General features: G+C 38.6%; 3 protein-coding genes across 3 annotated transcripts; all 3 read left to right on the forward strand.

Moving 5' to 3' along the window:
* Positions 1–247: 247 nt before the first annotated feature.
* LOC111673348 (sodium-dependent neutral amino acid transporter B(0)AT1-like) lies at positions 248–5940 on the forward strand. Its single transcript, XM_023431103.2, has 12 exons — positions 248–691; positions 1045–1185; positions 1434–1571; positions 1665–1846; positions 1957–2067; positions 2741–2853; positions 2938–3066; positions 3161–3317; positions 3436–3640; positions 3740–3899; positions 4504–4666; positions 4778–5940. Exons 1-12 carry the CDS (start codon positions 493–495, stop codon positions 4982–4984), a joined length of 1905 nt encoding a protein of 634 aa, XP_023286871.1. The 5' UTR covers positions 248–492; the 3' UTR covers positions 4985–5940.
* Positions 5941–6427: 487 nt separating this feature from the next.
* On the forward strand, positions 6428–12014 carry LOC111673330 (sodium-dependent neutral amino acid transporter B(0)AT1-like). The gene is made up of 12 exons (XM_023431080.2): positions 6428–6689; positions 7979–8119; positions 8203–8340; positions 8432–8613; positions 9082–9192; positions 9268–9380; positions 9532–9660; positions 10099–10255; positions 10334–10538; positions 10636–10795; positions 11011–11173; positions 11392–12014. The coding sequence occupies exons 1-12, from the start codon at positions 6491–6493 to the stop codon at positions 11539–11541; spliced, it is 1848 nt and encodes a 615-aa protein (XP_023286848.1). The 5' UTR covers positions 6428–6490; the 3' UTR covers positions 11542–12014.
* A 1533-nt stretch (positions 12015–13547) lies between these two features.
* On the forward strand, positions 13548–21907 carry LOC111673328 (sodium-dependent neutral amino acid transporter B(0)AT1-like). The gene is made up of 12 exons (XM_023431077.2): positions 13548–13864; positions 15765–15905; positions 16053–16190; positions 16372–16553; positions 16651–16761; positions 17862–17974; positions 18121–18249; positions 18836–18992; positions 19071–19275; positions 19392–19551; positions 20044–20206; positions 20417–21907. The coding sequence occupies exons 1-12, from the start codon at positions 13666–13668 to the stop codon at positions 20588–20590; spliced, it is 1872 nt and encodes a 623-aa protein (XP_023286845.1). The 5' UTR covers positions 13548–13665; the 3' UTR covers positions 20591–21907.
* Positions 21908–23498: the final 1591 nt, after the last annotated feature.

The raw sequence follows: 23498 nt of genomic DNA on the forward strand, positions 1-23498 counted from the left end.
CATGATGCTCCTTTATATATACTGTAAATAAAGACCTGTGATTTCTTGATATTACATCAAATTAAACTATTTCCCTTTACAATTGCCTGAATACCAAACTAATCTTTTAAGGAAAAATGTTGGCACCTCATGTGATGTATTAACCATTATCATGAAGGTTGCACCTTTTTCCGTTTAAACTTGCTGACATTACATAATACAACACAGACTGTAATGAGCTACTGATAACTGCAGTTTAGGAGCCATAGGTCGCAGTATACCTCGATTCCCCTTCCCAGGACACTCAGTAGGAGTGTAGGACTCGGAGAGAGAGGGACAGTCACCAGAGAATCAGTAACAGCTCCCAGCACAGAGGAGATCGTTTCAGAAAGGACATACAGCCTCTGGAAGCTTTGCCGGGAAAAGCAGCAAAACAACAACTGCTGACCAAAAGGGAGACTCCAAGACTACATTTTCCAATTCTGCGTCCAGTGAAATTTACAGAAAGCTGCCATGAAGCTGAAGATACCAAACCCAGGACTGGATGAGCGGATCCCCTCTCATGCGGACCTGGAGAGGATGGAGAAAGAAGAGGCTGGGGAGAGGCCTAAATGGGACAACAAAGCCCAGTACCTGCTCACCTGTGTGGGCTTCTGTGTGGGACTTGGCAACGTCTGGAGGTTCCCATACCTGTGTCAAAGTCATGGAGGAGGTAAGATGTGAAGCGGCTGGATGTTTTCTGTTTCAGTATTTTTTTTTTTTTTAAAAATGCACAAAAAATAACTGAGATTTAGAAAAAGTATGTAACACAAATAAAGAGGTGAACTGTAACTACCTGACACGTCTGAAGGGATATGTGCGTTAGAAAAATGAAAATGCTTGGTTTAAATTGTACATAGCATAGATAATAAAAAATGCTTTTTACAGTTTATGAGTGTCTTTATTGGAACATTTTTGTAAATGGCGTCGGCTGCTGAATATTTACTGACTTTCACTTAAGTACTGAATAAAGTCAAACACTCACTGCAGGGTTAACTCATTATGATGTGAATGTTGTACCTCCAGGAGCATTTATGATCCCGTTTCTGATCCTGCTGGTTCTGGAGGGAATCCCACTGCTGCACCTGGAGTTTGCCATCGGTCAGCGCCTGAGGAAAGGCAGCGTGGGAGTGTGGAGATCAATCAATCCCTGCCTGACTGGAGTTGGTGGGTAAACAAAAAAAACACAAATAAATAAAAACACACATGCACATGCCCCAGGGAAGGCAATAATGTCGATTAGAGCACCACATGACTGAAACATCTAAACAATTACTTGATATGTGGTACAGACATTTATGATCAGCATTTGGCTGAAAGCAAGTACAGCCTCACAGAGCTGCTAGCATGGCTGCAAACTTTTAGTTAAAAATTAAGACCACTACCACAAGACTAATTTTTCCATTCTGTTTCAGGTATTGCATCCTTGTTTGTCTCATTTTTGGTGGGTATGTACTACAACACCATCATGGCCTGGATCATGTGGTATCTCTTCAACTCCTTTCAAAGTCCTCTGCCTTGGAGCCAATGTCCTCTCAATGCTAACAGGACAGGTATAACTTCATCTATCAAAATAAAAGTCAGACTGAATCCAAAAAGGTTGAAGGTTTCTGATGTCCTGTTCTTCACTATATGATTCTTCGCAGGTCTGGTAGAGGAGTGTGCTCGGAGCACCACCGTTGACTACTTCTGGTACAGGGAGACTCTGAACACTTCAACAGGTATCGGTGAGTCTGGGGGCCTGCAGTGGTGGATGGTACTGGCCCTGGTAGCTGCCTGGTCTTTGCTCTACGTCTGCTGCATCCGGGGCATCGAGACCTCTGGAAAGGTCAGCACATTACATCTAAGTAATCCAATGTGGGAGTGATCCCTGCTACTGTGCATATATGTTAATTCAAATAAACGTTTTAATTATTTCATTAATTTCCCATTTCTCAGGCTGTGTACGTCACTTCCACTCTGCCATATTTGGTCCTCACCATCTTCCTCATCAGAGGACTGACTCTGAAAGGCTCCCTAGAGGGAGTCAAGTTCCTCTTCACGCCAGATGTAAGCAACGTTGTAACACACCGCCCAATATTGATACCACTCTTATACCTGTCTGATGCATAAAGTATAAGGATACAGTCAGAAGCTGGTTAGCTTAGCTTAGCATAGTGAGTGGAAACAGGGAAATGGCTAAAAAAAAAAAAAAATGTGACAGGAAATAGTTTTGCACATAATCTACTACTGAAATGCAAAAGATTAACAGGGTTGTAGTTACCACACAGAGATAACCACTCTGGCTGAATACTAAATGTGCAAAATTGCATCTAAATTGAAAATTAATTGAAGTGACTGAGATAAACTTTGATCATGGCACTGATAAAAGCTGATAGTGAAAGTTCAAAGACTATACTGCCAGCCACTGATGAGACATTTTCAGTAGTAATCCACTGATAAATTAAATATGAGTAATATTCATATGCCAACTTTGTTTTTTAAACTCCCATTTGCCTGATTTTATTATGTGTTGTTGATAATTATATTTGAGAAAAAAACAAAACATAACTATGATCCTAGTGTCCAGTACCTTGACATATTAATCATTAACAGTACCGAGGACAATGGGAGATAGTGTTTACTGTCAGTTTTAAAGAGCAGAAATATCACAAAAGGAAGTAATTAGCATAGGTATCTCAGCTCAGTTTTACTAAGAATGTATCTTTTGATTCTCTTTTAGGTGAATGAGTTAATGAATCCACAAACTTGGTTAGATGCAGGAGCCCAAGTTTTCTATTCCTTCTCTGTGGCTTTTGGAGGTCTCATCTCGTTCTCCAGTTACAACTCTGTTCAGTGAGTAACGGCCTCAAGTGCACAGTCACACAATGAGCCCTCGTTTGAACGCTTCTCCTCACATGATCATTATTTTTCTCGTAGCAACAACTGCGAGCAGGATGCCGTTCTCATCTCTATCATCAATGGCTGCACCTCAGTGTACTCTGCAACGGTTATCTACTCTATCATCGGCTTCCGGGCCACGCAAAAATACGATGACTGCATGGGAGAGTGAGTTTCAAACTTCTCAAAAAAGAGGGCTTAAGAAACACACTCTGAGTCACTTGTGTCAGACTGAACTCATCTCTCTGTGCTTTCTCTGCAGCAACATCCTGGAGCTGATAAATGCCTTCAACTATCCTGAAGGCACTATCACAGAGAGCAACTACAACGAGGTTCTGACGCACCTCAACCAAACGCAACCCGCTATCATTCAAGGGTTGCAAATCCAGACCTGTGACATGCAGACCTTCCTCAGTCAGGTCAGTAGAGAACATTAAATATTTCTCAGTACATTTAACTAAAATCTCTAGTTTCAGTCTCACAGAAATGCTTCAACAGATGGTCAATGATTGATTTATGTGGTGTTTACTCCTTCAGGGTGTGGAGGGAACAGGTTTGGCCTTCATCGTGTTCACGGAGGCAATCACCAAGATGCCTGTTTCTCCTCTCTGGGCTGTCCTCTTCTTCATCATGCTCTTCTGCCTCGGCCTCTCGACTATGTTTGGCAACATTGAGGGAGTCGTGGTTCCTTTGCAGGACCTCAGAGTGTTGCCCCGAACTTGGCCCAAAGAAGTTTTCTGTGGTAAATTTCCTATTAAATATAAAATACTTGTTCATGTGGGATTAGAAAATGCAATGTAGAGATATGAGTGTAACCACTTTTTTTGTAATTTTTTTTCAGGTCTGACTTGTTTAATTTCTTGCGTTTTCGGGCTCATATTTGCTCTGCGCTCTGGAAACTACTGGCTGGCTCTTTTTGACAACTTCGCAGGTTCTATCCCCCTTCTGATCATCGGATTCTGTGAAATGTTTGCTGTTATCTACATTTATGGGATAGACAGGTGAGTCTGTCCAGTAAGTGATCACATGTTAAGTTTCGTGACCGTATCTTACATAATTGCGACACCATTGTTCTGACAATCAGATATATAAACACCTGTCCAAGTACTCAAAACTCCCTCTGTGGTAGTTCCCGCTACAGCAGGTGAAAACAATACAGGCAATCCGCTGTTGTGGCTGGTCGCAAAGCAGGAAATAACAGCATATTGTGTTCTTAACCTTGGGACAGAGATAATGTCTTGCATTCATCGTAGGAGAGATAAAGAGGTACAGAGTATCTTGTAATGTAGCAAGACTGTGGTGATGTATTTTTGCTCAGTGTTTCAATAATACTGTTGATCAAAGCGGGAAAAAATGCTACTCACAGTGACAAAATGTTCAAAAGATTGCATTATGTTATGTTTTTGTGCATTAAAGTTCAGGTTAGATTAAAGAAACAGAGTCCTGTTCTGTTTCTTTGAAGTTCAGTGCAGCATCAACCTGTTGAACACACACCAACAGGCTGCTTTATTTACTGTAACTAATAAAAGTGCAAGGTCGTCTTTTATGGATGCTTTCGTACACGATTAGCTGACATAAAATCTCCCTCTTATTGCCTCCGCACAGGTTTAACAAGGACATTGAGTTCATGATTGGCCACAAGCCCAATATGTTCTGGCAGGTGACATGGAGAGTGGTTAGCCCACTCATCATGATCGTCATCTTGATTTTCTACTTCATTACCCAAATCTCGAAGACACTCACTTATTTGGTCTGGGACGAGGAGGCGGTAAGTGTGCTTGTCATCATTTTTTTTCGATTTACTTCTCTTATCAATGATTCTTTTAAAATGTGATATGTTGCTATAAACCGTAACATTTTCTCTTGCCTGTGGCTATAGGCGAGCTTCCCCACCCTTGAACCGCGTCCATATCCCTCCTGGATCTACGTCATCATCTTCATCTTGGCTGGAGTTCCCAGTTTAGCCATCCCAGTTACCGCCCTCTTCAAGTTCATCCAGAGCAAATGCTGTAAGCAGAAGGACTACAGTGACAAGAAACTGGACACCATCTCTGCAAAAATACAAATGAGTGACAAAAAGTTTTAAATAGCTTTTCTATTGATTATTTAAAAATGTGTTGAGGTGGACCTGTTTTATTATACTTATTGCTTTTCTCTTCCTTGTGCCCTGTACAATAATAAAAGACTACTGACTGGAAAAGTAGAAGTAAATTTAGAAACATTTTCTGTAAAATACTTGTTTTGGAGAAAAGAGTAATTGATAATACTTTTCTTGTTATTGTAATATGTATGTACAATAGTATGAATCTGTTTATTACATTAAAGGAATAGTTGGACATTTTGGGAAATACACTAATTTGCTTTCTTGCTGAGAGTAAGACAAGAGGATTGATGCCACTCTAAAGTTTGTGCACTAAATATAAAGGTACAGCCAGCTGCTGGTTAGCTGAGCTTGGCTAGCTAGGAAAACAGCTAGCCCAGCTCTGTCTAAACATAATAAAGTCTGCGTACCAGCACATCTAAGGCTCTTATTAATTTTTGTATATCCCATTTGTTTAATCCGTGTAACAACAAAAAATGTAAAAATCAGTATGTCGTTTAACATGATTAGCTTTTCCCCCGTTTCCAGCCTTCATGCCAAGCTAAGCTAACCTGCTGCTGGCTGCAGCTATTTATATTTAGTACAAAGATATGAAAGTGGCATCAGTTTTGTCTCATTCTCTGTAAGAAAACCAATAAGCATATTGCTTAATATTGTAAATTTTACTATACACATGTTTCTAGTGTACAAAAATATTTTATTTTAATATTTTGTAAATAATCTTCAACAGAGTGAATTCTTGTTAAAACTTTTGACATACTGCAAGCATGTCTTTCTTTTTTAAAGCAAAAATTATTACATTCATGTGATCAGTGCATTTTAGTCAAACTGTTGTTGTCTATAAGTTTGTTAGTTTTTTATTGTGGGGGAGTGTTGTAAAGTTTTAACGTTTGGTGTATTTTACAAAACTGTACTTACACTGCCATAAACTGTCATCTGTACTCTGTATCAATACTCTTCTCTCAGAAATAGGCCTATGTGTTATAAGAGTAAATCATGTAGAATACATGAGCTTACTGGCACTTTAAATTATTTTGCTTGGCAACACTTGCATGTCACAGTTTCCTATTGTAACAGTGACTTTGAATAAACCTTCAAAATAAAACACTACTAACAAATTACCAAAGCAATTAATGTGATTCCCTCTCATTTGTCTGTGACAAAGGAGCATCCAGCATGAGCTTAGTAATTATTTTAGTGAATAAAATCTTTTTTCAGATTGGCCATGAAATTTTTATACATTTGACATTTGATTCTGAAACTGAATGACTTTATTTGACTATATATTTATGACTTAACTTATATATACGGCTTTAAGTTCAGAGTGTGCTCTGGCTAATCAGTGATCTGCAACAGTAAAAGATCATAAACATGTCAACATTGCTGAGTGCCTCCATGTGGACGTTCATACTTATACACAAACCCCTCACTAATGATTCAACTGTACTGTAGTAAACACTGCGTCTCTGCTTCAGTACACATGTGTTCGCCATGAGACTGGTACTTCCGAACCCAGGTCTGGATCTCCGGATCCCTAACTATGAGGATCTAGACAGGAAGGAGAAGGAGGAGGCTGGTGACAGGCCCAATTGGGACAACAAAGCCCAGTACATCCTAACCTGTGTTGGCTTCTGCATTGGGCTTGGCAACGTGTGGCGATTCCCTTACTTGTGTCAAAGTCATGGAGGAGGTAAGCCGATACAGGCGGGACATGAACATATCTGGTTAAGTTGAATAACTTATTGTGATGTAATGTCCCTGACTTGTAAGCTGCTTTGGATAAAAGCGTCCTCCAAATGAGTAAATGTAAATGCGATGTAATGATTTACAAATGAATTAATGTTTGAGGTAACCAGGAATTATTTTATTGTGATCAATTATGTATGTATATTTCCTCTAAGGGACATTTTATAGTGCAGAATTTGTCTATGAGGGGTTGTAAAAGGCCAAATACCTGAACCATGAACTTAACCATTTTACTTCCAACAAAATCACTGGTCCTTTGTACCTGAGGATAAATGGTAAGTTAAATATATCACTCATTCATGGCTACGACAGAATGGCATGAAATTACCATCAAGTTATATTAATGATTCTCAAGTGTATGAGGTTCTCTGAAGTAATGACTAACCTGTGGCATTACAATTGAGTTTAAACTGAATGCTAAGAATGCATTCACACTGCATATATTTGGGTGTGTATATGTTTGTGTTAAGTGGGTCATCGCTGCGCACTGAGCCACAGGAGATGTGACAGATTTCAAAGGTGACTTGTTAACTTAAGTCCATACAGTTAAAACCACTGTCCATAGTCCATGCTATCAGCAATATACTGATGGATACAAAACAATACCAATGTTACACTTGTGTCTGCTGTAAGTGTGATATGATTGCATTATATTTTTTGTCCATTAAGTAAAAAACTTTACTGAATGGTATTACAAATTGCATTGACTCTGCTTATCATGATTTTATATAACAACAAATGAGTCACCTTTGAGTGTACACTGTAGTTAATACATAACTGTTATTAATTACCGTTATCAGCAAAGTTCTTTATTTAAACATTTTATATATGTCATATTTCAACCCTGCCAAGTTCCATCCACGAAAGGCCATATATGTGTTGCCATCTGCAACACCTCATCATACTCATTTGTCATGCCTTGTCCAAAATCTAATTACACCAGCATAAAACTTTTAAATGCAGCGAGTGGAATAGTGATATGGGTTCCTTGAATTTCATGAGGTATTTTCTTGTGGACCGAAATGGAAGACCAACCGGCACTGCCATCCAAACCATTATCACCGAGGAAAGGAGCAGTTTTACTGTATGTCAGTGTTAACGAGCACCTGTCATGGTGGCTGATAAAGGAACTGCCGACAAGACTATCAAAGAGATATTTACGTCCCAGTAAAAGATCACATTTTTAGAATTGAAAATTCAAATCACTGATCACATACATTTAACATTTTCCAGGTGCCTTTTTGATTCCCTACCTGATCCTGCTGGTGTTGGAGGGAATGCCTCTTCTGCTGATGGAGTTTGCCATCGGCCAGCGTCTCAGGAAAGGCAGCGTGGGAGTGTGGAGGGCCATCAGCCCTTATCTGACTGGTATTGGTAAGTAGAGTAGGCTCTGGAGCAAAACCGGGTATCTGGCGTCCTATCAGTATGATATCACAGTTAATGGTGCTGTCCCTCAGGTATAGCCTCCATGCTGGTATCCTTTTTGGTTGGACTGTACTACAACACCTTAATAGCCTGGATATTGTGGTATCTCTTCAATTCCTTTCAAGACCCACTGCCCTGGGCCCAGTGTCCTCTCAATGACAATAGGACAGGTATTACACACATTTATATCACACACATACACATTTACACTAAAGAATACTAATTGCATCATTATTTATGCATATTTTTTTGATCCCTCAGGATTTGTATCTGAGTGTCAACAGAGCTCCACCATAGATTATTTCTTTTACCGAGTGACTCTGAATAGTTCGGCCTCTATAGCTGACTCTGGAGGAATCCACTGGCCCATAGTCGTCTGCCTGTTAGCTGCCTGGACGATAATCGCTATCTGCTGTATAAGGGGCATCGGCACTTCAGGCAAGGTTTGTTCAACCTTCAGTTACACGAATACAAGGATAACTGTGGCACATTTACAAGGACACTCAGAATTTCATAGTCGTAGTGCTGCTCATATAGCCTCTTGTATCATAAAGACAACAATGGTCGAAGCTCTCGTCAAAGCACAATCACCACTACCTGCTCCTGACAAGAAACCACGTTTATTGGCAGAGAAAACCTACAAATAGCTATTTTAAAGCTGCATGTCTCACACAAAAATAAATTGCAATCTTTGTAAAGCAAAAGAACCCACCTTGTAAACTTTTTTTCTCTTCCAGCAGCCACATACACTCCACATGTAGGGAAATCCAAAGCTTGACAGACCCAGTGCCAGTTGACAGTTGATATCTGGGGAAGGGATTTAGCAAATGGTCAATTATGATACATTGCTGAAAAAACTTAAGTTGGATTTCCATTATCAATTATTCCATGTTTTCTCGTTATGACCTCAGGCAGTTTACATCACAGCCACCCTGCCGTACATAGTGCTGGTCATCTTCCTGATCCGTGGACTGACTCTTAAAGGAGCCCTGAGTGGAATAAAGTTCCTCTTCACACCAGACGTATGTTTCAAATCTAGATTGGAATAAAAAAGTGTGTTTTATCTCAAATCAATCTCACACGCTTCACTCTTGCAGGTGGAGGAGTTGATTAAACCAACAACTTGGCTGGATGCAGGTGCCCAGGTCTTTTATTCCTTTGGTTTGGCATGGGGAGGCCTCATCTCCTTCTCAAGCTACAACCCTGTTCAGTAAGAGACATTTAGAAGACCTGTTGTGTTTCATAACCACATAGAAGTTCAACTCTTATTCAGCTCACTGAAACACAATGAAATGAAAAAGAAATTAGCCATTGTCAGACATGATGTGTCCTTCATTTTTTTGCCTGTTATCTCTCCCAAGCAACAACTGTATGCAAGATGCTGTGATCCTGTCGGCAGTAACTGGCCTCACCTCAATCTATGCTGCCACAGTCACCTACACCATCATTGGCTTCAGGGCCACTGAGAAATATGACAACTGTATCAATGGGTGAGTACAGTTCGATTATGATAAGCAAATATATGTGGATTCATCTCTGACTTACAGTATATTGACAAAAAATATTGGGCCTTTAAAGAAGGGTATAGAGATCTCTTGTAAGTTATGCAATTGCTACATAGTACAAAGTCTATTTTAGTTTTCCCAAGGACAGTGTTTGCTTACTGTTACAGTATAACAGATAACAATTCATACAGGAAAATCTGAACTAATATGGCATAGCTTTGGAAAACACCCAGCATACCAAGTCAGACATCGATAGCTTCAACTGTACTTTGAAATACATTTTTGACGTTGTCAGATGTCGTCCCCCATCTTTTACAGACACACTAGCAAGTATTAAGACAGACTTGAAAAATCTGAACCCATATTTTAATGTTGACTCCAGTAATCCAGAGTTACTTATCAGTGACATATTTTTTTTTCTAGAAACATCATGACATTATTAAACGCATTTGAACTTCCTGAAGATAACATCACTACAAGCAACTATGAGGAAGTGTTCAATCATTTCAACAGCTCCTATCCTGACACTGTTCTTGGATTGGACATCAAAACCTGTGACATGCACAAACTCCTCAGCGAGGTAACTATATTGATGAATATCTATCAGATTCTTCAGTTATTACCGTTTGTTACTCTAATCTGAATTGTGTTTGCTCAGGGAGTGGAGGGAACAGGTTTGGCCTTTATTGTGTTTACAGAAGCCATCACCAAGATGCCTGGCTCTCCAGCGTGGTCTGTCCTATTTTTCATCATGCTTCTCTGCTTGGGGGTCTCGACCCTGTTTGGCAACATTGAAGGAGTGGTGGTACCCTTGAAAGACCTGAACGTATTCCCTAAAAAATGGCCCCACGAAGTACTGACTGGTAACCTGGTTTTAAAAATCAACTCTGTCAGTTTCTCAGCTTTTCATCTACTAATGAAACAACTTTAGTGTTTGTCTTTGCTTTCTGTTTGGTGCAGGAACAACATGTGTTGTCGCCTTCCTCATCTCCCTCCTGTTTGCACAGCACTCAGGGATTTATTGGGTAACTCTCTTTGACAACTTTGCTGGATCTGTTCCACTTCTGACCATTGGATTGTTTGAGATGATAGCTGTCGTGTACATCTATGGCATAGACAGGTTAGTGCCTATTCAAACTATTTTAGCAACACATTGCCTTTTTGTGTTTGCATTACATCTTGATACTGGCTTCAATATGACCATACACTTACCAGCACCAATCTCTACCAGTTTTTGAGCAAAAAAACCCTAGACCTATTCAAGTCCTGTGTTACAGGATTTCATTACATATTTCAAAACTTTTCAAAACTAAATTAAAACTTCTTGTGTGTCAGGTTCAATGAGGATTTGAAGTTCATGGTCGGACATAAGCCCTCCATCTTCTGGCAGGTTTCATGGAGGTTCATCAGTCCTCTAATCGTCCTGGTTATTTTGGTTTTCTACCTGGTGACCCAAACCCAAGAAGAGCTCACATATTTAGTCTGGGACCCCAACTCTGTAAGAACACAAGCTCTGTGATCATCTCATTTAACAGCATATGAATTCCTGCTTTATGTTGTTTTTTTGTTCCCTCATTGCAAAATACACAAATTATATGGCACTAATGTTTTTCTTCTGTTGTATAGCATATATTAAATAGCTTCACCGTATTTCACCAAAGTTTGGAAATCATTTGAATGCTAAATACACTAACTATACTGCTATTTGTTCTATAGGAGGAGTTTCCATCTCTGGCATCAGTACCGTACCCTTCATGGGTAGGTGCAGTCATATTTCTTTTGGCAGGAGTCCCCAGCCTGGCAGGGCCTGCGTTTGCATTATGTCGACTGCTCTTTGTTTGCTGCAAGAAAAAAATTGTATCCTGAGAAAAAATTAGCCAAATTTCCTATTTAATTTGCCTTCTTAAAGTCAATTAACATCACAAGAATTCCAATGTTTTATATGAATGCACGGGTATGTTTAAATGCACAATGCTGATGTTTTAGTGACGCACTTCAATAACATACTCTGAATTTCTGCTCATATTTTGTAGTTATATGGCTGCTGTATAAATAAACTTACTCATTGCACAGATTTCTCGTTCCATTGGACAAAATTAGTTTTCGATCCATACATGCTTTTTACCTGCCTATGCTATTTATAGAGGGGCATATTGGTTTGTAAATGTATAGTTTACTTGTAAGTTTTGCTGTTGAAATCATTTTTGTCTCAGTGTAATATAATTTTGACTAAATAACTTTACAAGCCTTGTATTTTTGTGCTCTTATTTTATATATTATTTTTTAATTTGCTCTACCTTGATGTATTTGAGTGAAAATAAAAGTTGAATAAGTGAAAACTTGAATGTGAAGTACAGACTAACGGCTGCCATAAACAATGAAGCTCTTTCAAAGAAATTACATCTGCATTTAGATACAAGAGTTTTCTTCGTGGTGTGTTAAAGAGTAACTTTTAACAGAAGACAGGAGGTGAGATGAGGCAGTGCATCAGTTGATCTTTAACAGCATGAGCTGTTTGATGTCACTTCATGTGTTTGGGACCTAACCACACAGTATAGATGTTTAAAAATGAATAAGAACAGCAAATTGGCCAAGAGAGGGAGACATCACACTGAGAGAACACAGAGTGGTAGTAAGGTCCGGTGAACCAGACGCAGGAAAGCACAACACACTGTGGCAGGATACTTTGCATGTGATTGAGGTACAGGAGAAACGTAAAAGGCTCTTCAACTGTGATAATGTGATAACATAGTTGCTAAAATAATAAATCCATTATTTGAGCACTCATCGAACTACAGCATAGTGATCTACTATATGATTTAATCTGATTATTCTATTTTTCATTATAACAATATAAATAAACGCTGACATGGATTGATCAGCAGCCCGCGGTGCCGATACACAATACACTAAATATCATTTACAAGTAATAATAAGTAACTTCAATAACTAATTATAACTATAAAATAACATGTTATTGAAGAATGTTCTAGCCAAACTGAACTTTGCTTCTTATTCATTTAGTGCATCTGGACAATTGCCAAACCATTGTCTTTTAATAATTCACAAAAATAACGATAACAGTATCAGAAAGCTTTACATGATGTACCTGTCCATGTGCTGATGTCTTATAAAACATCTGAATCCTACTGAGGCATCATCACGAGGTCACTCATTAATATCGGTAGAACACCACAGTAGATTTAACATGAAACCGTGTGAGCTAGCACAACGCTCATGAATTGTTACATCATCAACATAAACGCATTCTGGGGTAATTTCAGAAGTGGGAGACACAGTAAAGTTATCCAGAGTCTAGGAGTCCTTTCGTGGTTTTCTCAAATTATGAAAATTGTGGTGTTTGTGTTTTTTGTTTTAGAAACATGGTGTCAAATGTTATACAATATATGGGATGTCTCTCATGATTATAACAGAAGTACATTCCAGCTTATAGAACTGCATTATAAAACTTTATAATAAAGCCTGAACAAGCAATTATTAACAATGCCCAGGACAACTGGAAACAGTGTTTACTACAGGTTTTGATTAGTACTAAATCTCAGGTTTGTTTTATTAAATCATACCAGCTTCAATTATCTCTGAATTAGTTCATAAATCCATATGACATGGTTGGAGGCAAGTGAACAGGTTTTCTTTCCTTTGACCTCCTTGGAGGGTTCACCTCATTCTCAAGGTGAAACTCTACTCAGTGAGTGACTGCCTCAGCTGTAAAGTTAGAGTTAGTTTGGCGAACCTTCCATTCAACAGTTTCCTACACTTGATACCCCTTCTTAATATTCCTGGAGCAACAACTCAGCAAGACTGGTGGTATAAAAATAGAAGTACAGACTGTGCACTAGCCAATCTGAACTGCACCAGATAAAGTAAAAGATCATAAACATGTCTCAACCTTGGCAAGTGCATACTCCAAGCGCTCACTTCAACGTCCAAGAACGATCGTGTTAACATCTTTGCTTTAGCCGGTTCGCCATGAGACTGGTATTTCCCAACCGGGGACTGGATCTGCGGATCCCTAACTATGAGGATCTGGAGAGGCTAGAGAAGGAGGAGGCCAGTGACAGGCCCAAGTGGGACAACAAAGCCCAGTACATCCTAACCTGTGTGGGTTTCTGCATTGGGATTGGCAACGTGTGGCGATTCCCTTACTTATGTCAAAGTCATGGAGGAGGTAAGCCGAGATAGAATGGTAAAAAAATGTCTTCTTATATCACTGTAAGTAACTTTATGGTCTTTCCCCTGCGATTTTCCTGGAGGGACAAATTCTAGCAGTGCAATATTAGTATGAGTCTTCAAGAGAAAGGTTCAAAAGGCAAGTGCTGATATAGTGAACTCTGAACTCTTTCACTTTCAAAGAAATCGCTAGCACTTTGTGTTTTTTTTTTTCAAAAGTGGCTGTGTTAAGTAATACTGTGGATTAAACCACAGGGGATGAGACAATTTTCTTAAGATAATATATTAGAATTCAATTTCATTATTTACCACAACACAACAGACAACACACTAACAGGATAAGACAGGGAAAACAAAACAGCACAGCACAGCTACTAAAGAACCAGGACATATAAGGGATTTAGATTGTCTCACGTTGGTCAACTTGGAGTTGGATTACGCAAGTGCAAGTATGTGTACATGTTTATGTGTGAGAGCGTGTATATTTGGTTGTGGGAGTGAGGCAATGAGTAAGTATGAGGGAGAGAGTATGAATAAATATTCTCTCCTATAAATAAATATGTAGTAGTGCTTAAAGTACTTTTTACCACCACAAATACTCAAATACTACCACTACAACTACTACTAGCGCCAATAAAAATAATAATAATGGTCGAAAAGTAGTATTGTAATTGTTGCCTTTTGTAGTCATTCATGTTAGCATCTTCTCTGTTCTGCTCTGATTTGTGTTTGTTTTTGGTTGTTGCAACCGATATCCAAGCTTTGGATCACCTCCACTGGAAAGACTCCCATGTTTGCAACCTGAGAGTGATACGTCATCAAACAGCTCAATTACAAAGATAGCTTTGTAGAGGCTAAAAATACTGCACTAGACTGTAAAGCATTTTTCTATATCCATTAAATTTGTGTTTTCATGATGGAGTTTGTCTAATTTGAGGTGTTCTCAGGCACTTTTCTAAAACATCAAGACTGATATCGGAGCAATCAGGAAATATCCAGATTTTGCAATAGTTGGAATTACCACTTGGATATTGACATAGTTGCCATTTAAAAATGGGAAACTGCAACAAAAATATATTGTATGCACAGAGCATAAGAGCCACAATTAGTGACTATTCTACAAGCAAGCCTTCAAGCTATCTTGCTAGCTTGTAAACTAGTGCTTGCTCATTGTAAAATACCAGTAACTTGGACTACACTATACACCTTAAAATCCCTGGCAGGGCTGCCAGAAGTTACCATTAAGTTTTTGTAACTATATAATAAAACCAATTGTGGCAATAACTGATTTTATTGTCAGAATAAATACAGCAATCAAGCAATGTAAAGGGGTTCTACTGATTCTGCCAGTGGTTATAAACAAAAAAAAAAACAATGGCTTGGAGTAAACAAATTAGTGAACTGTGCACACAGATAAATAAAGTGTTTGCTGAGTTTAGCTATCCATTTGTACAAATTCAACAAAAGTGTACACACAGATTAGCAAACAGCAGATGAGAGCAAATTCAGTTTAGGGGAAATTCTGAGTTAATTCTTCTGGAATATCAGCAAACAAAACAGACAAACAGGGTATACTCAGGAGTATAGCAGGAGTCCAGCAATGAGACAGAGGAAAGGCAGTCCATTATGTACTCAGAGACTCAGCGCAGAGGTTGCAGGTATGAGCAAACAACCCAACCAACTACCTGCACAGAGAAAACAAAGCAGGACAAGAAAGACAGGCAGAAAGAGCAGGTGGGGCTGTCACAAGGGTCAGTATCATTTATGACCCTATCCTATGGGAATGTTTTACACCCTAGGCTACTCTGTTCTTTTTGGGAGTCTAACAAGGCTTCCGATTGTCAGAAATTCAGTGATACTGATTTAATATTGTAACACCGATCGTCTTCATTTTCCAGGAGCCTTTTTGATCCCATACCTGATCCTGCTGGTGTTGGAGGGAATGCCACTCCTGCTGATGGAGTTTGCCATTGGCCAGCGCCTGAGGAAAGGCAGTGTGGGAGTGTGGAGGGCTATCAGCCCTTATCTGACTGGTATTGGTATGTAAAATAGGCTCTGGAACAATATGTCCAAAGCAGAGGCAAAATAAATGCATATAAAACAAGACAGCACAGCAACGCAAAGCTTTCAATGAATATCTGACTTCCTGTGAGTGTGAAATCACAGTTAATGGTGCTGTCCCTCAGGTATAGCCTCCATGCTGGTATCCTTTTTGGTTGGACTATACTACAACACCTTGATAGCCTGGATCATGTGGTATTTCTTCAACTCCTTTCAAGACCCACTGCCTTGGACCCAGTGTCCTCTTGCTGACAATGGGACAGGTATTTGGAAACACACATTCTCTCTCACACACACACACACACACACACACACACACACACACACACACACACACACACACACACACACACACACACACACACACACACACACACGCTCAACACAGTAAGAACTCTACTCATGATTAAAACATTTGCAGAAACCTCTCTCTTGCCCCTGCAGCATTTGTACCAGAGTGTCAACAGAGCTCTACTGTGGACTACTATTTTTACCGAGTGACTCTAAATAGTTCAGCCTCTATAGCTGACTCTGAGGGACTCCACTGGCCCATAGTAGTCTGCCTCTTAGCTGCCTGGACACTCATCTGTATCTGCTATATACGGGGCATCAGCACTTCAGGCAAGGTTTGTTGAACCTGCTGTTAAATAATATACATTACTGAATCACAACTATCAATCACTATCATTTCATGCTTTTTTTAATATCTTGTCTTCACCTCAGGCAGTGTATGTCACAGCCATCCTGCCGTACATAGTGCTGGCCATCTTCCTGGTCCGAGGACTGACTCTTAAAGGAGCCCTGAGCGGAATAAAGTTCCTCTTCACACCAGACGTATGTTTCAAATCTTGATAACCAAAACTATATATTAACCTGGTATATATAGCATATATGTTTGTACAAAACAAAACAAAAGATTAAATGCTAATTGAACATGCCAGAACGAAATACCCCTTTCAGTACCATGGATAGCGCCACTTGGCCAGGCGTGCCAAAACACTTTAAACTTCCGGATTTATGTCAAAATGTAATAGTACAATGTGCTAAAAAATAAATAGGCCATTGTCACAGGTGTGAAAGTCCATTTCTGATTTTATAGTTATTTGTTCTATAGACTGTTCCATAGTCGGACTCGCCAGAGGAAACACCAGGAGAATATAGACCAGAGGTCTTGATGCCTGTCAAATAATGTGCATGTCAATTAGGGTTACTGTACATTTGTACAACACTTGGCATAACCATGGTGTAAACCAGGGGCTTAAGGCTAAGCCACGATTCCAATTCACTGAGCCTTGCCTCCATTACGGCAAATAAACTACTTTATTTACATGTATCATTATTACTAAAGGAGTAGAGGAATAATTAAACATGAGACACACCAAGCAAGTGAGATCTAAGAGAATGGGAAGGAGAAAGAGCACAGCTAAAGAAACTATCAGATCTGAATAGCATGTAAACAACAGAAACAGCAGCAATTGGAAAGTTACACGTAATTCAGAAACTTTAACTGGGCAAACAGGAGGAGATCAAAACAAGGCTTTGTACTAAAATACCAGCATGACCAATTATACATGTTAAACGGAGGGACTTAAATATAAAGGTCTGCGTCAAATAAAGGCCTGTTACCTTCTGCAGTTGAGGTAAGTAAAAGCCTTGGCCACTATTTGCGGAAATAAGGTAGTTGTTGTGGACCTCTTGTAAAGATCTTCGATAGTGCAATAGAAACTGTTTGTGCCAAGTCGTTTTGAAAGAGAAACAGCCAATGGGAAAAGTCCAACACTTGGACTGACCAATGGTAAAACTTCATCACTCACTGAACTCTACCACTCACTCAGTCAGTCAGGGACATTTATGGATGTAGTGCTGGCCCATGGCCAGTCCAGCCAAAAAAAAATGTGTTGTATCTCAAAGCTCAAAACTACATACTTTTGCAGGTGGAGGAGTTGATGAAACCAACAACTTGGCTGGATGCAGGTGCCCAGGTCTTTTATGCCTTCAGTATAGCATGGGGAGGCCTCATCTCCTTCTCAAGCTACAACCCTGTTCAGTAAGAGACATTTAGAAGACCTGTTGTGTTTTATAACCACATAGAAGTTCAACTCTTATTCAGCTCACATCAATGAAAATGAAAAAGAAAGTAGCCATTGTCAGACATGATGTGTCCTTCATTTTTTGCCTGTTATCTCTCCCAAGCAACAACTGTATGCAAGATGCTGTGATCCTGACTGCAATTACTGGTTTCACCTCAATCTATGCTGCCACAGTCACCTACACCATCATTGGCTTCAGGGCCACTGAGAAATATGACAACTGTATCAATGAGTGAGTACAGTTTTGAAAAAGTTAAGCAGACCCCGCCTTTTTTTAAAATTCCTTTTTTCAATAATGATAAACAATTCTTCACTTATATGTGTATTACTCTCAGATGTACTGTATATGGAAAACAAATTATTGAATGGGTCTAGAGATTGTTATGTCTATCTTACATTACTCACACACATATGTATGATGAAAAGAGTTACTGGGCCACTGAGAAATATGATCATCGTATCAACGAGTGACTAGTCACAGAATTTGTATTTTAAAGTGCATTTTCAAGACTTTTTTTAAAAGTGCAATCAAAATCTAAAAAGGGGAAGCCCTAACACTTGGAAAAATAGATCAAACGTTTTCTAATGCCGTCAGAGTTTTGTTTATATCAGTAATGTCTTTAATGAGCATAGCAAAACTGAAATATTTTTTTTAATCATGATAACTTGACTAACAACATGCTCATTTTCTATCCATAACTTCAATTCTTCAGTTGTGTACATAACTCAAATTTTGAGGGGCAAAAAAAAAATACAAATATGATTTGTATTGTTCCAGTAATCTAGAGTTACTAATCAAAGACATATTTTTTTTCTAGAAACATCATGACATTATTAAACACATTTGAACTACCTGAAGATAACATCACTACGAGCAACTATGAGGAAGTGTTCGCTCATTTCAACAGCTCCTATCCTGACACTGTTCTTGGATTGGACATCAAAACCTGTGACATGCACAAACTCCTCAGCGAGGTAACTATATTGATGAATATCTATCAGATTCCTCAGTTATTACTGTTTGTTACTCTAATCTGAATTGTGTTTGCTCAGGGAGTGGAGGGAACAGGTTTGGCCTTTATTGTGTTTACAGAAGCCATCACCAAGATGCCTGGCTCTCCAGCGTGGTCTGTCCTATTTTTCATCATGCTTCTCTGCTTGGGGGTCTCGACCCTGTTTGGCAACATTGAAGGAGTGGTGGTACCCTTGAAAGACCTGAATATGTTTCCTAAAAAATGGCCCCAGGAAGCACTGACTGGTATTCTGTTTTGTAGTTAAATTAATCTATACGTCGGCTTTGCAACCGCAGATGAAGTGATTGTCTGGTTTGTGTTTTAACACAAACTCCCCTGTTTTTGTTCATGTGTGTTTCAGGAACAACATGCGTTGTTGCCTTTGTCATCTCCCTCCTGTTTGCGCAGCACTCAGGGCTTTATTGGGTAACTCTCTTTGACAACTTTGCTGGATCGGTTCCACTTCTGACCATTGGATTGTTTGAGTTGATAGCTGTCGTGTACATCTACGGCATAGACAGGTTAGTGCACAAAGCTCCTATATTCAGTTAATACGGTATTGTGTGATATTGTACAGCCTACTGTGAAATATTAGCAGCCACTTTTGAGCTTTGTTCTAATGACGGATTAAATATTAATGATAATAACAGTTATCCATATAATATATTTACTTAAATCTTTGCTGATTAATATTTTTAATGGAAAAAATGACTACGTCACGTCAACCTACAGATAAGTATCAATCTACTTGGAGTTCCCCTCTACTGTTTTAGCACCCTTCAGCTCACTGTTTTGGTTTTATATCCCACAAATTTACTGTTTATTGGTATTATATTGTATCTGTTTTATTTTAAGTCTGATATATGTTTTGTAACATGTATGATCTGTCTTGTATGTGCCACTATCTTGGCCAGGACCCTCCTGTAAAACAGCTTTTTAATTTCTGTGTGGAACTTTCCTGATTAAATAAAGTTATATATCATAATCTAATTAAAACCCTTCATGTGTGACAGGTTCAATGAGGACATGGAGTTCATGATTGGACATAAGCCCTCCATCTTCTGGCAGGTTTCATGGAGGTTCATCAGTCCTCTAATCATCCTGGTTATCTTAGTTTTCTACCTGGTAACCCAAGCCCAAGAGGAGCTCACCTATTTAGTCTGGGACCCCAACTCTGTAAGAACACAAACTCATAACAGTAATCTGAGATCATTAATATTTGGGTGTCAGATCAGACTGAAACTCCAAGCCCTTTTTCTCTGATCATGCCTTATTAAAAAAGACAAATTCATAATATAATATTTTTATGGTAAATGTTGTTGATACTACAGCATATAATGATAACTCACTTACTTGTCAGTAATCATACTGTTCTGTGGTTTACAGGAGGGGTTTCCATCGCTGGCATCAATACCGTACCCTTCATGGATAAGTGCAGTCATATTTCTTTTGGCCGGAGTCCCCAGCCTGGCAGTGCCTGTGTATGCATTATGTCGACTGATCTTTGTTGGCTGCAAGAAAAAATGTGCATCCACAGAAAAAATGAAGCAAATTTCTTAAAGTAATTAAAACATCCTAAAATTCAGAGTAGAACAAAATGCATGATATTTTTTAAAATTTGTTGTGTTGCTTTCATAAGAAAATCTTTAAGCTTATTTGGTTTTCCGCTGCAAACTGTGGGGCACAAGGCTGAGCTGTTAATGATGTCAATGAATGTAAATTGGACATATTTCTGCTCATGCTTTATGGCTGCCCTATCAATGAGTTTCTTATTGTATTGCATCTTTTTTTATTTTATTAAAAGGCAAGACATTATGCTGTTTTTCATCCATCCACGCTCTATAGCTGCCGATCCTGTTTAGCAACGCGCATGTAGTTTTGTACATGAATATAGCTTGCTTGTGAGTTTTGTCATTAAACTATTTTTGTCACTTTAAAACTTTACTCACTTTACTTTCAACAGATTTTTACCTTGACACCATGAATTGTCCGATAACTTGAATATAAGTACATACTCATAATGTGGCCAACTTTAAGATGATCCCTCAAAAAATTAAAAAAAACAATGAGGCCTAATATATTTATAATATATAGCCCTTGTGGTGTGTTCAAGAGGAGAAGACACAAGTTGATGTGAGTCAATGCATCAGCACTAGCTGTTTGATATCAGTTCGGTATGTGTAGGCCCTAATTATACAGTTCAGTGATAAGACAGGCAGAAAATTAATGAGGAGAAAGGATTTTTTTTCTCAAATGAAGTGGAAATGCCCAAATCTGCAAATATTTTAGAAGTAAGTTACATTAACTTTACGTAAAATTATTAGAGAATATTCCCTTAAACCCTAAATTATATATTTGGAATTACATGGATGACAAAAACTGAATCAGTTGGACTTATGAGTGCAAAAAGAGAGATTAACAATATGAATGAGAAATTATGGCTACAAACCTTTGCATCATTACATTGTTTTGATCTCTTACATACATATGTACATAAGCACTACTACTGAGCCATTTAAGTATGTATATATATTAATATACTGTATATATGTGGGGTATGCATATGTATGCGTAAAACATATACATACATATACATGTGAATGTATTTTGTACAGTCAAGTATATGCATGTATATGTGCGTACGGGTATATACGTATGGATATGAGTATGTATGAATATAGCTTGTGTACTGTATGTTTAACCTGCAGCAACAGAGCCTGAAAAAAAGAACAAGTTTTCTTGTTTTGTCTGGCCTGGTGGAGGAGGCTATAGATGCACTTTTTGTTGTGATATTGCTGTTTTTAATTTAATTTCTTTATTTTTGCACATTTTTTGTTCAAATATTGTGTTTAATAAATATGTTTCCATTCAAAAATGCTTTAAGGATTAGACATTTTTTGATTCTTAATTGCAGTTGCCAATTATGTGTTTGCAGAACGGGACATGCACGCACGCACTATTTGGGACTTGCAGAAGCATGTTTACACCAGCAGGTGGCAGAAACAGACTTGGAATTGTATTGTTTCAACAGAAAGAGAATTACAGATGACAATAATCATTATGAGATGTAGGAGAAAATCAATTCACATTTACAGTGTTTTTACATTTACGGTTTTTCATGAGCTAATTGTGTCAAATATGGGAATTATTAAGTCAATAAGCTTTAAACTGATATAGTCATGAAACTTTCTAGCTACACGTCCAATATTTTTCTGTTAAAAGGATAGGCTCGCAATTTTTCAAGTCTTTCCAAACAATAGTCAGGTGCCCATACTGGCCATTTTGCTGTTCATACAGGCTATCAACAGATTCCTTCCAAATGCGCTTCCATAGCAAGTGCTGGACTGGACTAACAGAGGGAAATCCACACTGACTGAGACCAAGACTAAAACTACTCACAGAAAGGATCCAGCCAAATGGCTAAGCAATAATATTAACATTTTTTGCTATGAAGCTTTTGATGTAACTTTGAATCAATTTCAAAAGCATTTGTGCAACTGTTTTACAAATTATAGCATTTGTGGCGAATTGTATTTGATTCAGTCAGTCGGTCATTAATTTCGGTACCTGATGCAAGTTACCACCAAAAAAATCTTTAATTAACACTTGGTGAGCTGCTCGTCAGTGAGTACATCCTCATGGGAATCAACATTGGCAAGAACAATATAACAGGTTGGGAAGGGAGAAGAGAATAAACCTGAGCTCATCGTCACAGACAGGAAACACAGGCATGAAGGTTTTATTATTATTACTAACTCAGTTATTTCTAATCTGCAGATAAGTAATGTAACTAAAACCGCAATCTGCAATCAAAACGGCTTCCCCAGATTAACATGATTGACATTACATGATTGCATCCTATTTACTATCTGCCTAGTGTCAGCTGGTTCCAGCCCTTTATCTGTTAGATTCTCTCCTACTCTCTGTGCTCACATATATAGTATTTTAATACAGCCAAAATTTCCAATAAAGATGTTTTCATTTACATGTTTTTCTGTTACTGTTGTCAGACAACGGTGTAAGTTTAAAATAGTGACTGACACATGGCCCATTAAGAGTACATGTTAACCAGCAATCACTTCCAAGCCATTTTCCTAACTGCTGCTCTGCTGCTAAAACCGAGTTAAAGACAACAACTGTGCTGTGACTTGGGCTATATTTACTTGTAAAATGATCACTCAGAGAAATGACTAGAAGCGACACAATATCTTTCTTATTTTGTCTCTCACACAGCCCACAGCCTCCATCTGCGTAACAAACTGCTGCCCCACCTCTCGCCACTCACTGAACAGAGTAGATGTGAGCAGATGGGGCAGTATTGGTGTCTCTCCTCTAAGAACAGTATTTTAAGTTTTTCCAAAAAGTCACTGGATGCTCTATCTGTTTCTCTGTCACTAGCCTCAGGTTAATATCAGAATAGAGTTTACAAGAGCTATAAGTATTTTAGTTTAAACTATTTAAAAAAATG

Source organism: Seriola lalandi, unplaced genomic scaffold (genome assembly GCF_002814215.2).
Source record: "Seriola lalandi dorsalis isolate HSWRI2012SDOR001 ecotype SW California unplaced genomic scaffold, Sedor1 jcf7180002054916, whole genome shotgun sequence".
In the NCBI taxonomy this organism is placed as follows: Eukaryota; Metazoa; Chordata; class Actinopteri; order Carangiformes; family Carangidae; genus Seriola; species Seriola lalandi.